Source organism: Gavia stellata, chromosome 8 (genome assembly GCF_030936135.1).
Source record: "Gavia stellata isolate bGavSte3 chromosome 8, bGavSte3.hap2, whole genome shotgun sequence".
Taxonomy (NCBI): Eukaryota; Metazoa; Chordata; class Aves; order Gaviiformes; family Gaviidae; genus Gavia; species Gavia stellata.
This window is the reverse complement of record NC_082601.1, coordinates 12709193-12723297: the sequence shown is the minus strand read 5'-3', so window position 1 is coordinate 12723297 and position 14105 is coordinate 12709193. Positions and strand designations below refer to the sequence as shown.

Sequence of the window (14105 nt, the reverse complement as noted above, 5' to 3'; positions counted from 1 at the left end):
ATGCAACAAAAGAAAACATGTATGTATTATCGACCATAAGATCTCTTAACTATATGAAACTAGGGGTACTCCAGTCTTGGCTAACTTACAGTATGCATATAATACCAAAATCCAGACTTAGCTACACTTTATGATATTTTAGATTGTCACAGTCAAATTGGCTGTATCCACACAGTCAGAATCCTACAAATGTCACCTTGTTTGTAGCAGATAGTACTTACACCTCTTTTACTAGGATGCATGATCACCTCATTTGCCTTATATTATGACTGCAGAGGCTAACAAGATAGTTGGAGGTTGGACAGTTAAATGCTAAGGGGGACTCAAGCACAAAGCTCCCTACATAATCCCTTTAGCTATATCAGTAGCGTTGCCCCAAGCTGGCTCCCAAAAGCTAGTGGCAGGCAAAGGAGATGGACAAGCAGCTAATTTGGCCTCAAGCCTGCCTCAGGGACTGTTCTGCACTGCAGCACGGAAACTGCATAGAGTCACTCACACTAGTGGCACAGAGGAACTAGCAGTAGCAACTCATGCGTGCTATATGCCAGGCATACGGGAGTGGAGGTGATGTGAAGGAAGGCTCTACTGCTTTCCTCCCTTTGTGCTCCAGCAAACTAGGCACAGATTAAAAAAAACCTACTTCCCAACAAAGGGAGACACAAATTACCACTAGCCCAGAGCAAGGAGGTCAGATTCCAGTTTCTTCTCTGTGGCTCGCGTTCCTTAGGGCAGATGGTAAGGTCACGAGCTGGTCTCACATGAAATGTATAAGCCACATTTAAGACCGTACCAGGATTGACACACGCGCTTCTTATTTACTCCCAAATTGAATTCAGCTGCACTCCTTCCTCAGACAAATTCTCAGAAATATTTTGGTAAACAGGTTTTCATATACAGCCTGGAGTAACCTTTAATTAATTGGTATTTGTACACTCTGAGAAGCATAAAGCATAAGCATGTTCAGCCTTTAAGTCATTGCTATTTATGAAACAAATTTGACTTGAGACCCTTGCCTTTTTTTCAGTGGTGTGTAACCCAAAATTCCTCCTGATATGGAAAGGGACTTTCTTTCTGCATAGGTGGCAAACCCACAAGCTCATACAGGACACCCACATAACATGACAACTGTGCTATCCAGATCTCACTCCCTTCTCCACATGGCTCAGTTTACAGAGTCCGCAGAACACAAGCACCATTCCAGGAGACCAAAAAAGGCAGCAATCTCCTTATCTAACTCTGAGTGCAGGGAAATGGAAATTGTCCTGCTACTTGATGTGAGGGTCAGGCTGAGCCAAAGCAAGGTGATAGGGCTTGCTGCACATTAAGAGCTTTCAGGGCTCTGGTGGGCTCTTAAGCAGCAATGCTGTTCCAGTAGAAAGCCTCTGAAAACTGAGAACAGTACAACCACAGCCTCTGAAAAAAGTTATTCTTCTACGAACAGAGACAGCACTGAAGCAACATCTCTGAAGTAGTTTTCTTTGTCTGTTCTCAAAATTGGTTTGGTTTCTTTCTAAATCCAGTTATCATATTACTGTACAATACTATTATTAGCTATTGTGATATTTGTCTGCCAGATAAAGAACAGACAGAAAGAAACAATTTAATTCCATTCCACAAGCTGTTTAGCCAGAGAAGGTATTTAATAATGCTGCAAAAGCCAGTTGAACACTGTCCATGCCGACAGCACTGGCAAAGCCTTCATCTGAAATTCATCAGCAGGAGAAAAGCGAAACCATAAAAGGTCATAACTGAACTCTGCATTATTGCTGACAGGGCTCGGGGTCATGGCAGACCTCTCTGCTTTGCTCGGAAAACTATGCCCTGCAGCTTTTTTTTCAAGGGAGAGGAGTGCTATAAGTAGAGATATTATTACCCCTTAACACACTGTAACACCCATTAGCACCCTTCTGGATGTACCTAGTGTACCATAGGTTTAGCATAAAATTAAACCAGAAAAGAATGCCTGCGTTCTCCCACAAAACAACACAAGAGAAGTTGAAATGAATAGAAATTTTCTCCCAATGAAACAGCCTCCCCAGCAGAGCCGAGGACCTCATGGACAAGGTTAGTTAGCTCAGGGGACCAGAGTTTGAAATTCACCCCTCCCCGGTAATACACACTGCGGACTGCTGCTAGCCTCCTCGAAGTGTGATCCCTCACCATATTGCCCCTCCTGACAACTCTGACATAAAACTAAGTTATTTAAAACTGCCCTTTTGAGACCTGTAGATAAAGTAGCTCACAAATACTGGAGGCCCAGAGCACTGCTTGGTGGTGGTGTTCCCACTTTGCCAGTTGGGGTAACTGAGGCATAAAAGAGTAAAATGACCTTGCCCCAGGACATGCAGGAGGATGGAGCTGGGAATGAAACCAGAGCTCACCACTCCCATGCAAATGCCCTCCACACAAGAACATCTCCTTCTGCCACAGGCCTAATGGAACAAACAAATACACAATGCATCCTCAGGAGCCCTTTTCCTAAACCGTCTGCTCCTGTGCCTGAGTCAACAAGCTATTCGGATTACTCATGTACTCGGATGCCTACGCATTAGGCATCTGGTTGGATAACTGATTGAATTAGAGCTGCAATACCTGTCCACTGAAAGGCAGAATAAATTTTAGGACTTTTCCTGGTAAGACTGTCAGTGGATTCCACGTCTCCACCAGGGTCAGTTTGGGTCCTAGGAACCCCATGTTTGTGTGCAGGAGTGGTGATGAATCATTTCTTAGTAACTAAGACATTCCTAGCATTTAGCAGCAGATAAAATACAGGAATTTTGTTGTGAGAAATACTGTCATGATATTTCCTTGTCTTCATCAGAAGAAAGGTGAAGGTAAGTATCAGGAAAAATAACTAAGCAGGGAGTTCTACTGGAATTTCTCCTAACACAAATGACATTGAAACTAGATGGCCCTTCAAGGAATAAATCTGGATCAGTGTACCAGCACTGATGCATAGGGCAACATAAGCTGTTTTTCCTTTATACATTGTTATCTTGCTGTGAAAATTTAGTTTTGATACAGCTACAGAGTTTTGCCGCCAAGCATTAGTGGGGAGGCTTGACAGTGGAGGGTACAACACTGTTGAACTACAACAGCAGCAGCAACAACAGCAATGTAAGACATCTCTTCCTTAACCACCAGTCTAGTTGCCCTTTAACCATAAAACTGGTGACAAAAATCCTCCAGCGATCCAGAGGAATTTAAAAGGTTAAAGGTTAGAGACCAAGTCCACCCACATATTCTTAGGAAATTAACTGCATTCTCGACCCTAACTGTAAACAGGGAATCACATGGATACTGCAAGATATAATCTGATGCTTCTCAAAAGAAGGTGAAGTTTCAGAAGCATTCATGTTAGCACTTCTGAGCTGCAGTATTCTCTGTAGAAGTGTCTGTGGTTGTTCTGCTTCATTATCTGCTTACAGATGCCTGCACTTGCTTTTCCAGAGAGAGAACTCACAGTTTCTGACCACCGCTGGATGCAGTCAGTCTGAGCGGCTAGCACTCACAAAGAAGTCTGATAGTGCCACTGTGAACTGTTGGTTATGCTACCACATTTCCTTCTAATAGAGTTTCAGGACAAAGAACTAAGGCTGATATAGGATGCATATATGTCACTTGTTAAACCAGGACCAAGGCCTTCATATAATCAATTAATAATCCTACCATTATATTCAGTGACTGTTGGAGTTAGTGATGATCAGATCTTGTTCTCAGGTTAAATTTGTATTTTCTCATTTTTGCTTGGAAAGACTCTGCACATACAGATTCTGCTAAAGGCACAGAACAGTTTCCTCACAGAAAGTAACTTCATCCCACCTCAAGTATGGAATCGTAACCTCATGCAGAGGAGCAGGTATTAGTTAGTGAATTCATGTTATACTACTTGCATGCCTGTGTGCAACATGCTTACATATGTGTCCTTAAGTACTTGGTTTATCACTGTCCAACAGTGCATGAGGACACAGTACACAGGATGTGCACAAATGCTCAGAGTAATAAAACCACCAAAACAATTATCTGTAGGCCTCTCAGGGTATAATAATATTGCTCTCATTCTTCTGCGTATATCTATTATATAGCTTACTAATCAACATGATAATTTTTTTATAGAATACCACACCAGGAACAGTACAAATCCAAAGGATTTATAAAAGACAAAGTTGATCAAAATCAGCCCCCATGTGTTTTTACTTCTGTATTAACAAAAGTAAAAGATGTCACTAATATCAAAAGTATTCACCAAACACTGATCATCAGAAAACCCCTGTGTACTAGGCATGGAAACATGAAGCAGTTTGCCCAAAATCATGAAGGATGAAGGATGCTTGTGGCATAGCTGCAGAACAGACTACTTCTCTAGTGCCAAATTCTCTTTGTTGAATACTCCATTATTCTTTTGACTCTTTGTTGTAGTGTCCAGCTTTAGCCAGTATGAAAAACAAGTTCCTTCTTCAAAAGTGGTTACAGATTGTGGTATTCCTGCCACATAGCTAAAATGTTCGGAACCAGAAATTTGATAAATTTACTCATATACATCTAATAAATGGCATGAAAGGAATGACTATTCCTTGCTATCACCATAGAGTGAGAGCTCTACTTTGCCTCAATCAGTCCTGTCTTACACTAAGCTCATCACCGGCTCATTTAATATAGCTTTGACAACAGAAGTCCACTTTAATCTGATACAGTGTCTGCTGTAAATCATTAGCTTAGTCTCACATCAGGCCATTTTGGTTTTGGACCAGAAACAAGTTGCAAAATCTCCCTAGAGAGATCACTCAGCTAATGAAACTGCTTATTTAAGAGAGCTAATCATAACAATAGAGAAGAGCTCACATGGACATTTTGGGAACAGTCAACCTTTTAAAAGAAGAAATTGCTTAACTTGGATGTCTCACTTCTACTGCAGGTCTCCCAGTGTTATTAGTGCTTATACAGACAAATCTACACAATCAATCAATGTGAAACTCAAGATTCAGTCCTTGTGGCTCAGTGCTGTGTACTCAACACCACACTGCACTGCCTATCAATTAGCAAGTGTCCTCTAACCCAACTACGTATCTGTGCATCTGGTGTGTGGACTGCAAACAGCTCACACTGGAGGCTGAGTGTAATGGACATTTTGTTCATTGATATTCATTAAAATTGCAAAGGAAAAAAAAATCCTTAGAATAAAGTTGGGTTTCTTTCAAGAGCATCTTTTCCCATGGCACAAACTGCATCGAATCATGCACTACTCAAACTCTTTAAATGTCAGAATCCCTGCTCAGGTCAGTTAAGCTTGCAGTTGGAAGTCTGAGCTTGACAGCGTGAGCAGTTTTAAGACTTCAGGAGCCAAATTCAAAGGAATGCAGAGTAGATTTTTTTCCCTAAAAGTCATTACTAAAAAACATTTATAATAATCATACCCAGCTATAGTTTACAGTCTAGAACTCAGGGTTTAAATCATAGCAGGATCATTTCTGATTTGAATCCTGGCAGGTAAGCTCAGTCCTTTGTCCTCTGGTTGGAGGTAAGTCAATAATGTTACTTTTTGTGAAGAAAGGTCTTTGAAAACCAAAAGCATAAAACCAAGATTTTAAATATCCTCAAGAAGGTCTTTAGACCTTCTGCTCAAAGAAGAATCAGCTATATGGTTAGACCAGATTGTTCAGATGTTTATCCAGTCTGAACTTGAATGTCTCCAAGGATGGAGACTGCACAACTTTTCTGGACAACCTGCTCCCTGGCATGTGTTACAGTCCAAATTTGATTTGGGAAATGTTTATTGGAGTCTTTCACATGAGAAGCTTGCCCATCAGCATGAAGACTTTGCAACCCACATGGTTGTAAGGAGTAATAATAAAATAAATACATCTTTATTTCCTTATTTATTTCATTTTATATTTTAACAAATGCCTTTGATTTGCTGAAATTCAGAACAGACAAGCCTGTTAGCTGCCTCTTTGAGAAACATAGCTCTAGGTTGGCTCAGACACACTCCTCTGGAGAGCAGATGTTCTCTATTTGTAGTTTCCCTCAATACATTCAAGACTCAGTTGTGGACTGTGGTCAGTCAGCAGTGTTTTGAGCACACAGCATACACACAGATATGCCTTTTATCGCTAAACTCATAGGGAGGCAGCTCACACAGAGGTTAGAACCTTATTATAAACAGCTGAGGCAAACAGAGCTGATCTTTAGCACCAGGGCTTACTCTGCAAACACTTGTTATGAATATGGGGTCAGGGCAGGAGGGTAAGTTTCTTCCCAGTACTTTGGATGAAGCAGAGAGAATGGACAGGTGGGAATTTAGGACTAAAGATGAGCTTTGGTAGGCTAAGAGGTCTCACATTTTGCATATTTAGAGAAGTACAGTTTCCCTATTTTGACTGGAGCAGGCTTTGGAGAAAAGTACCTTCCAAGTTGCATGAACATGTAGCATCTTCGAAGGTGCAAATGGGGTGAAGGATTTTATCTCAGTAGAGAGATTCTAACTCACTTCCTAGAAGGAAGACATTTTTGCTCCCTTTTCCCACATTTTTGAGTACCCAGATGGAAGAATCTGGCCTTAAAACGCATGTGTAGCAAGCTAGGAATCTTGAGGCTTTGTCATGCCCTTGGCAGTGCTGACATCAGCGAGATGTCTCATTAAAGAGCTCGGCAATTTTACAAGAGGGAATTTATTCTTTTCAGTTGGAAACAGATAGCTTGTCATCAGCCAAAATGCATGGCAAACTCCAGCACATTGTAAGGATTCTTCACCCAACTGTCCCAAAAGCGTCTTTGGGAATCCCACTGTTCTCTGGCACATTTCTTATGGAAGAGCAAAGCAGGAGGTCGAGATGTAGCTTTATAAGGTTATAGAATTCAAAGACTTTCAACCCAATTAACTCCAAAGGATATAAAACAGTGACTTATATAATAATGAGTCAAGGCTCATACAGTGACAAGATAATAGGAGTTGCTGGCCTAGTTCAGCTAAAAAAAATCCATCTTGCCCAATAACCTGCTACAGTTAGCAGCCTGCAGCAGTTGCCTAGAAAAGAGTGAAAAAAAGGGAAATGTAAAGAACGATTAATCTCCTGCTATTCTTCTTGCTGCTAATCAGCTGTGTTGGGGCTTTGGAGCCAAAAGCTGTACCCAGAACAATGTATATGATCATTATTCGAAGACCAATTTTTCATGGTGTTTATTTTTAACCTAGCTATACTTCTGACCTGCACAACCCACTGCTGGAAGGGGTAGTACAATTTATCTATGCATCATCTGAAAAATACTTATTCTATTTTCTTCTGTTCTTGAATTCTCTGGCATGTTGCTGGAATCTACTTGATATTTATACTCATTCATTCAGTTATCTTTTAACTGCAACTAATGCCACAGATCAGATGAAAGAAATTCATGTAAATAATCAGGAGGCCTCTACTGACAGTATATACAGCAGTATGCAACTGAGAGACATTCACTCTTTAGCAGTGGATAACGTACTTGAAAGTATGATTCTACTCATTCAACTTTGTATGTTATTCACTGGACTGCTGGAATGAATCTGCAGTCCAACTTTGGTTAATGGTATTTTGCCGCTGATTTCATTGGAGTCAGATTTTCATCTTTGGCCTTATACCTGCATTTCTTTACTTGCTCACTAGCCCACATGTCTGTTAGGACAGCAGAGCCAATGCAGTTATGAGTGTGTGATTAGCATGCAGCCTTGCTGGTTGAACTAGAATTCGTCCAAATGCCTGGGCAAGCTCTGCCCTCCCCCACCTTGTGTCAAAACCCCTCTGCAGGCCATAGAGAACAGACCCATCCCGCAGACTAACATTTTAACCAAATCACCCTCTTCGTTTGTAGAACTTCCCTGGAAACCCTTTGCTGTGTATCCACACCAAGGTGGGTTCATTAGCCCTTTCAAAACTAGATGTCACAGCTCTAGGTTTTGTCTGATACTCAAGCTAGCTGGTCTAGATCTAGGCTGCGGTTTTAGCTGCAAACATACTGCAACTGTCTACCAGTCTACAACTATCTGCAGCTGTCCACAGCCTGCTACAACTAACTGGATGGCCTGAATGTGTCATCTGACAAGGCTGCTTGAAGCTTTAAAATACATGTGTGTAAAAGCCCATATGTGAAGGGGTCCATATTCAAAACAGACTGCCTTTATTCACTGCTTTCTGTCACTATAAAACAGTAGACAATGGTAGGAATTTCAATTAAAAGGATAAAATCTTCCTCCCCCAAGCAACAGGATGTTTTCAAATTTACAGTCTAATAGAAATTACCTCAATCCTTCCTGAACTAACAGTTTTAGAATTTGCAGTCTAGCAAACATCTGGATGCTGCAAACATTAAACAGGGAAAAGAAGTGGTGTCTAACAAAAAAATGGAGACATGAGCTGGGGGTTTTTTGTTGTGTTTTTTTTAAAGTCTGAGCTATTTTGTACCTCCACCTGTAATTAGTAATTTTTCAAAATAAAACATAGTATATCCCTACTGAACTTGCTTATAGTCCTTATTACAATGTCACTGTCCAGTCCAGATAGTTTTTAAAGTACTAGTTTTTCATTTAAGTCTTCTTAACTTATCTGATTATTTTATTTAATTTCTTGCATATCATCATATATAAAGAAAATGTGGAGTGATGTCTGAAGAATGAGTAATTATCTAAGACATTATTATAGACTTACCAACAACTGTAAGGTTGACCTGTGCTTGTCTGCTGCCAAGTTTGTTCTCTACGACTAGGGTGTAACATCCACAGTGTTCCTGCTTTGTTGATGATATTGTTAGCTTGCTGCTGTTTTCAGCATTCTCAATTTTAATATATTCATTTTCTTCAATCTGCCAAATTCAAAAGAAAAAAAAAAGAAACATTTTATGGGATAAATTTCTTCATATCTGAAAGAGCTCAAATTACAATACAAGGTTATCATATTGAGTGTTATCTTCAGATAACACTATTACAGCAGTGAATATGTGCAGCTGGTAAAGAGTGTAATCAACACAAAACATCTAGAAATGCAGTGGAACATTATAATGTCTCCAGTCGTGCAAAGGCAACAGGGAGCATTGGTGTTGCTGGGACTCCACTAAGGAACAGGAGTTTCACTTTCTAACTCCCCTTTGACAGGCTGAAAGTGCAAACTGTGTAACTGGCAGAAGAACGAAGTTTGGTCTCACATATCTCACAGAGACCACAGTGGAACAAGGGTTTAGCTCTAAATACCTTAATTCATTTGCCATTCCCCTTTAGAGGCCCAATATGCAAATCATCCATAGCTGTGACTTTTACCCTCTTGTCTTAACCAGCCTTATTCTGTACTTCCACATAAATCAGGGTAACAGTTTCTTGAGTTTGAGCAATTGAAGATGATGTTGCCTGAAATGGAGATGGAGTGCTACAGCTGTGCAGAGAGACATACAAAGAGCAGATCTAGCTTTCCTACAGCACTTTTATTTTCTAGAGAGGCAAAAATCAAAATCTGAGCTGAATACCATAGACATATTATGAACTACTTTTTAATTGAAACAAAGCTATCATAGCATAAATGGCCAAGGAGACTTAGATTTTAATTGGTATTAGCTTAAGACATCACAGATTAAGAACCTCATAATGCTACACTGCAATTATAGAAGCTGTACACTATGTTCTTATGAAACAGACAACATAATGTCAATGCCCTTCTTCCTCCCACCACTTCCTTCTCAGATAAGTGACTCTTCCAACTCATTCTCAGAATTTCATTAAAAATTAAGGCTATTTCGTTTGCCTTATCTTGTCTTATATATTCGGAAGATAAGAAATTACAATGCTAAAAGCAGGACTTTTCCTGCTTTCTCCTCAACTGAGATAGAACACATGCATTGCTATATGCCCAAAAGTAACCTGAGAAAGATGCTCCTACAGTAACTTGAACAGAAAATTAGCAAATGGGATTATGTAGGATTACAGTTTAAATTACACTGAAAGTTGCTCTCCCCTGCCCCCGTACTTTATTCTTCTGAGATTCTACATTGGCTTATATGTTTTGTTTCACTAGAATTAGTCAAATAATAGTAATAAAAAAATCAGTCTAGTAGAACTAGAGCTGCGTTATGCAGAGAAAGCCCTGAAAGGATGCTCAGTGGCTTGCAACCGTTGTGGGGAACAGGAAGCTGGATCCCCGTGTACCCAGAAGAAAGTCACTGGTCATAGTTAAGAAGCTCCAACAACTGGCAATGTTAAATGATGGAGTTTGTTCCTCAACTAACGAATAGGCTTTCAAAGGCAGTTTCGGCATCCCTCCACTAGACTGCCATCATGTACAACAGTATGGGTCACAACTTTGTGAAATACCCTTTCTTCAAGCAAAAGATATATGTCCAGAATATACCCGTGAGAGGCCACTGTGGCTCTCTTGAACCTGAGGGAATGGGAGGAAGGAACGTGGAGAGGACAAGTCCCTTCTGCATACTGCAGCATATAGTGGCAGGGCTGAAATCACAACTCACCACTTACTGGATCTGCTCAAATAACTACTACAAATAGCCCCCAGGAAAACTGTAAGAACACCTGGGTGATTTTCCCATTTAGGATTGGGAATGGAACAGAGTTAAAATCAACCACATTTATAGAAAAGGAAGAAATCCAAGAATAAAACAATGTGGGGTGAAGTATAAGTGAAAAAGAAAGGAGAATAATGGTGCAGCACAGTACATAGTAACTGGCTCCCCATTTAATTTAATAAATGAAAGACTGCTGCCCTCATTTGTCCTCCTACAGTGTTTATTAACCTTCCTGAAGTTTTCTTCTTTTCTATCTCATTCACCTGCTATAATGAACCATTTAAAAATTTGTATGACACTTTAATGTATTATTTTGCAAATCTTTAGATTGTCTCATAGTGAATAACTAAAGAAGAAAGTATAAAGATGGTAAAAATAACATTTTACAAAGGAAAAAGGTGTAGAATGACAAATTATGGATCTGATGTGGGTATTATGAGCTGCTGGTCTCTGTTATCACATAGATTTTGTATATAAAAATGGCCTTGAAATCTATGTAAATAGGATCATTGTATTCAACAATGTACTCAAAATTCTGCACAAACCAGAAACTCACTTTTGAGGGGTACATTTTACCCACGAGTTAAGACAGAGCTTAGCAAAACAGGACACTGAATGTCACTGGAGCTTCTGAGACCTATTGTTGTGGAAATGAGTAGGCCACTTTTTAACTCCAGTCTTGAAACTAAAGAATTTTAAGAAAATATAGGAGTTGGGGAAAAAACCACATCCTTTTCCCTAAAGTAAGAGGTTATTTGGGGTTAGCAAAGATGGACTCTGGAATACCCTTTGCACTAGCAAACTGGTTTGAATTCTTTTAATTAAATGCTGACACATCGGGATTTATAGTCTAAACTTCCTTGTAGGAGGAGATGTTTTTATTTATGTTCTATAGAGTGCATAACAAGTTCAGAATGAAATAAACAGAATAGCAGCTACAGTACATATTTATATGTGCTCCATCCTAACACGGCACTTCATCTTCCACTTTGTACTTGCATATTGGGTTATTTGATTTAAAGTGGTTTTATTATTCGCTAAAGCAACTCTCTTTAGAAACTGTCCTTATCCACACATGTAATACAGTTCAAGGAAATTAAATCAAGTAGAAGGAACTTTAAACCTAGGGGTGGGGGCACTCACAGCAGCATAATTGTTGTTATGCCTTGCATGGTGACATTTGTGTTGTAAGACATTTCACTCAAGATTCTTATATGGCATTTTGCTCCTCTGACATAACTTTAGACCAAGCATCAATGAAGAAGAGGTTGTTTTTGAAGGAGATAAACGTTTCCTGTGACAGATACTTTTCAGATACCTATATCTTTCAGATCACCTATCCTTTAATCACATGGTCTAATGCTTTTCTCAAAGGAACAGTCATTTGTTATAGGAGGGGACAGGGAGCAACAGCTTTAAACTGTAGCAAGAAAGATTTGGGTTTGGCATTAGGAAAAAATTTCTAACACTATGGATATTTAAGCACTGCAACAGGTTGCTAATGGGTGTTGTGAAATATTCATCATTGGAATGTTTTCAGCAGAGGTAAGGAAAACATCTCGAAGGAATGACATGGACTTTGCCAGTTCCTGGGAAAGGGAGATGGACAAGATGGGTCATTGGAGTTCTTTTCCAGCAATACTTTTTCAATGATTGTTAAAACAGACCAGAAAACAATTTACCTGCTTACGAAATTTCATCCAGGTGCAAGTTATGGGTGCCGTCCCTACCACCTTGGCACACAGTTCCACTGATTCACCCGCACGAACTTTTCTGTCTTCTGGGAACTGAGTAATCTGAGGAGGAGCAGCTGATGAAAAAAAAATAAAAATATCTTTTTAGTTGACTAAAGTGTCTATTTTTCTTAAAATTCAAAACACATACATCTCAGCTCAACAGTTTCAGAGCAGCATTTGAAATCCAGATTAGCAGTTATCTGTTGCTTGCAATGAAACAATTCTGTGGACATCGTTAATTCCACTGTAGTGAAGCAATAACAATCTACGCATCAGAAGTTTGCTCACACAAGACCAAGGTACAGAAATCCAAAGGCCAAAAGTGTTAAGACCTACCACCAATTCCAAATATATAGCTTATGAAATTTTGTGTTGGATTTTTCAGAAAAAAACTTCTTTTTTCTTTTGCACTTTGCATTTTTGAAGAATGGCTCCAGCTAACTTCCTATCATTTTGTGTGTGCTGAGGGCTGTCTGCAAACCTGTTCCCTACTATCATCAACAGCATTCAGAAAATTTAAGACTCAACACCTGCCTACGAAGATTCTGGCTTCAGCAGCCAGGTAAACATCACGTGGGACATCTATTAGAGAGACAAGGAAGGACATCAACGTCATTCTCCATCACACTCAATTTTCCCGTGAGCAATGACAGATCCTTTTGTTTGTGAATTACAGTGCCTCTTTTAAATCTTGCAGTCCCAGTCATACTCCTCCATGTCTGGATCAGGTATTTCTCCTCCTCTTCCCTCTCACTACCCGAGTATCAATAGATGACAGAACATCTCTTTTGCTAATAGGGCTACTTCCTTACTCTCGGTTGTGATGCTGAGTCTGCCAGACCCCTGGTAGCTGCTAGGGACAGATGCCAGAAATATCCCAGCGCAGACAACTCCAGGGTGAAACCTGTTCTGTTGCTTTACAGGAGCAGCACAGTAAAAAATATTTGGGGGTGGGGTATGTGTGTATGTGTGCCAATTTGAGGGCACTTTGACAGAAACAGTAAAAGGCATTCTCTAACAGTAGAATGACCTCACTGCCAAATGTAACGTTCCTGTCCAAAGCACAGAGCTACTGGGCATGAAAAAAAGTGCTTGCTTTTTCTTTTCAGTGTAATTAAAACAAAGTGGTTTTTTTCCCCCTAGACTTGTTCTTTGAAAAGTGTTTTTGTTTTGAAATATCTGAAGGAAACTAGGCTGAGGCACACATCTGGCAAAGAAAACAGCTTGAACAGTTTAAAAGTCTGACAAAGTTTTAAGACACTGAAAGCAGGTTCCTATAAAAGAACATTCTGGGTAACTTGCAATATAGATAGCTTTGCCCAGGAGAGTGAAAACATGTGAACAGGTTACCATAATGCTAATTATGAGGAAATGTAGAATCTAACTTCTCTGTGGTAGCTACCCATGCAGAGGCGGCATTCTGTGATACACAGAAAAATCTCTTTCACTGAAGGCTAAGGTGTGTTGTTACAATACTACTGCTGACATTTGGTAGGATTTTGCTATAGTTTATTCAACAGTAACTTTTTTGCATGCTCATAATTTAAGTTTAGTGCAGTGTAACCTTATGAATGAGTTTTAAAAATGGACTTTGCTTTCCAGTTTTCTCCTCGTAGAACTCCATATTCACCGTTTAATCACATATGCAAACAAATTTAGTAGGCAAACAGCTGTACTTAGAAATGTGGTGTCTGTTCTTTAAAACTATTGCTTTATTATTTATTCCTACAGGATGACACACGCAACAAATTACCTGCTTTTGGAGGAGTCTTTGGAGCTGGTTTCTTCTTCACTGTTGCTTCACCTAGTTTAAAAAAAAAAAGTTTATTCAAAGGT

General features: G+C 39.7%; 1 protein-coding gene across 1 annotated transcript in view; it reads right to left on the bottom strand.

Annotated features, from left to right (window-relative positions):
- The window catches only part of MYLK (myosin light chain kinase), a 155734-nt gene that overhangs the window by 35961 nt on the left and 105668 nt on the right, over positions 1–14105 (bottom strand). Inside the window, exons 18-20 of the mRNA XM_059820604.1 lie at positions 14023–14073; positions 12216–12343; positions 8676–8829 (exon numbers count right to left, since the gene is read on the bottom strand). Of these exons, the coding sequence (XP_059676587.1) occupies positions 8676–8829; positions 12216–12343; positions 14023–14073 (333 nt within the window). The remainder of the gene's footprint in view (positions 1–8675; positions 8830–12215; positions 12344–14022; positions 14074–14105) is intronic.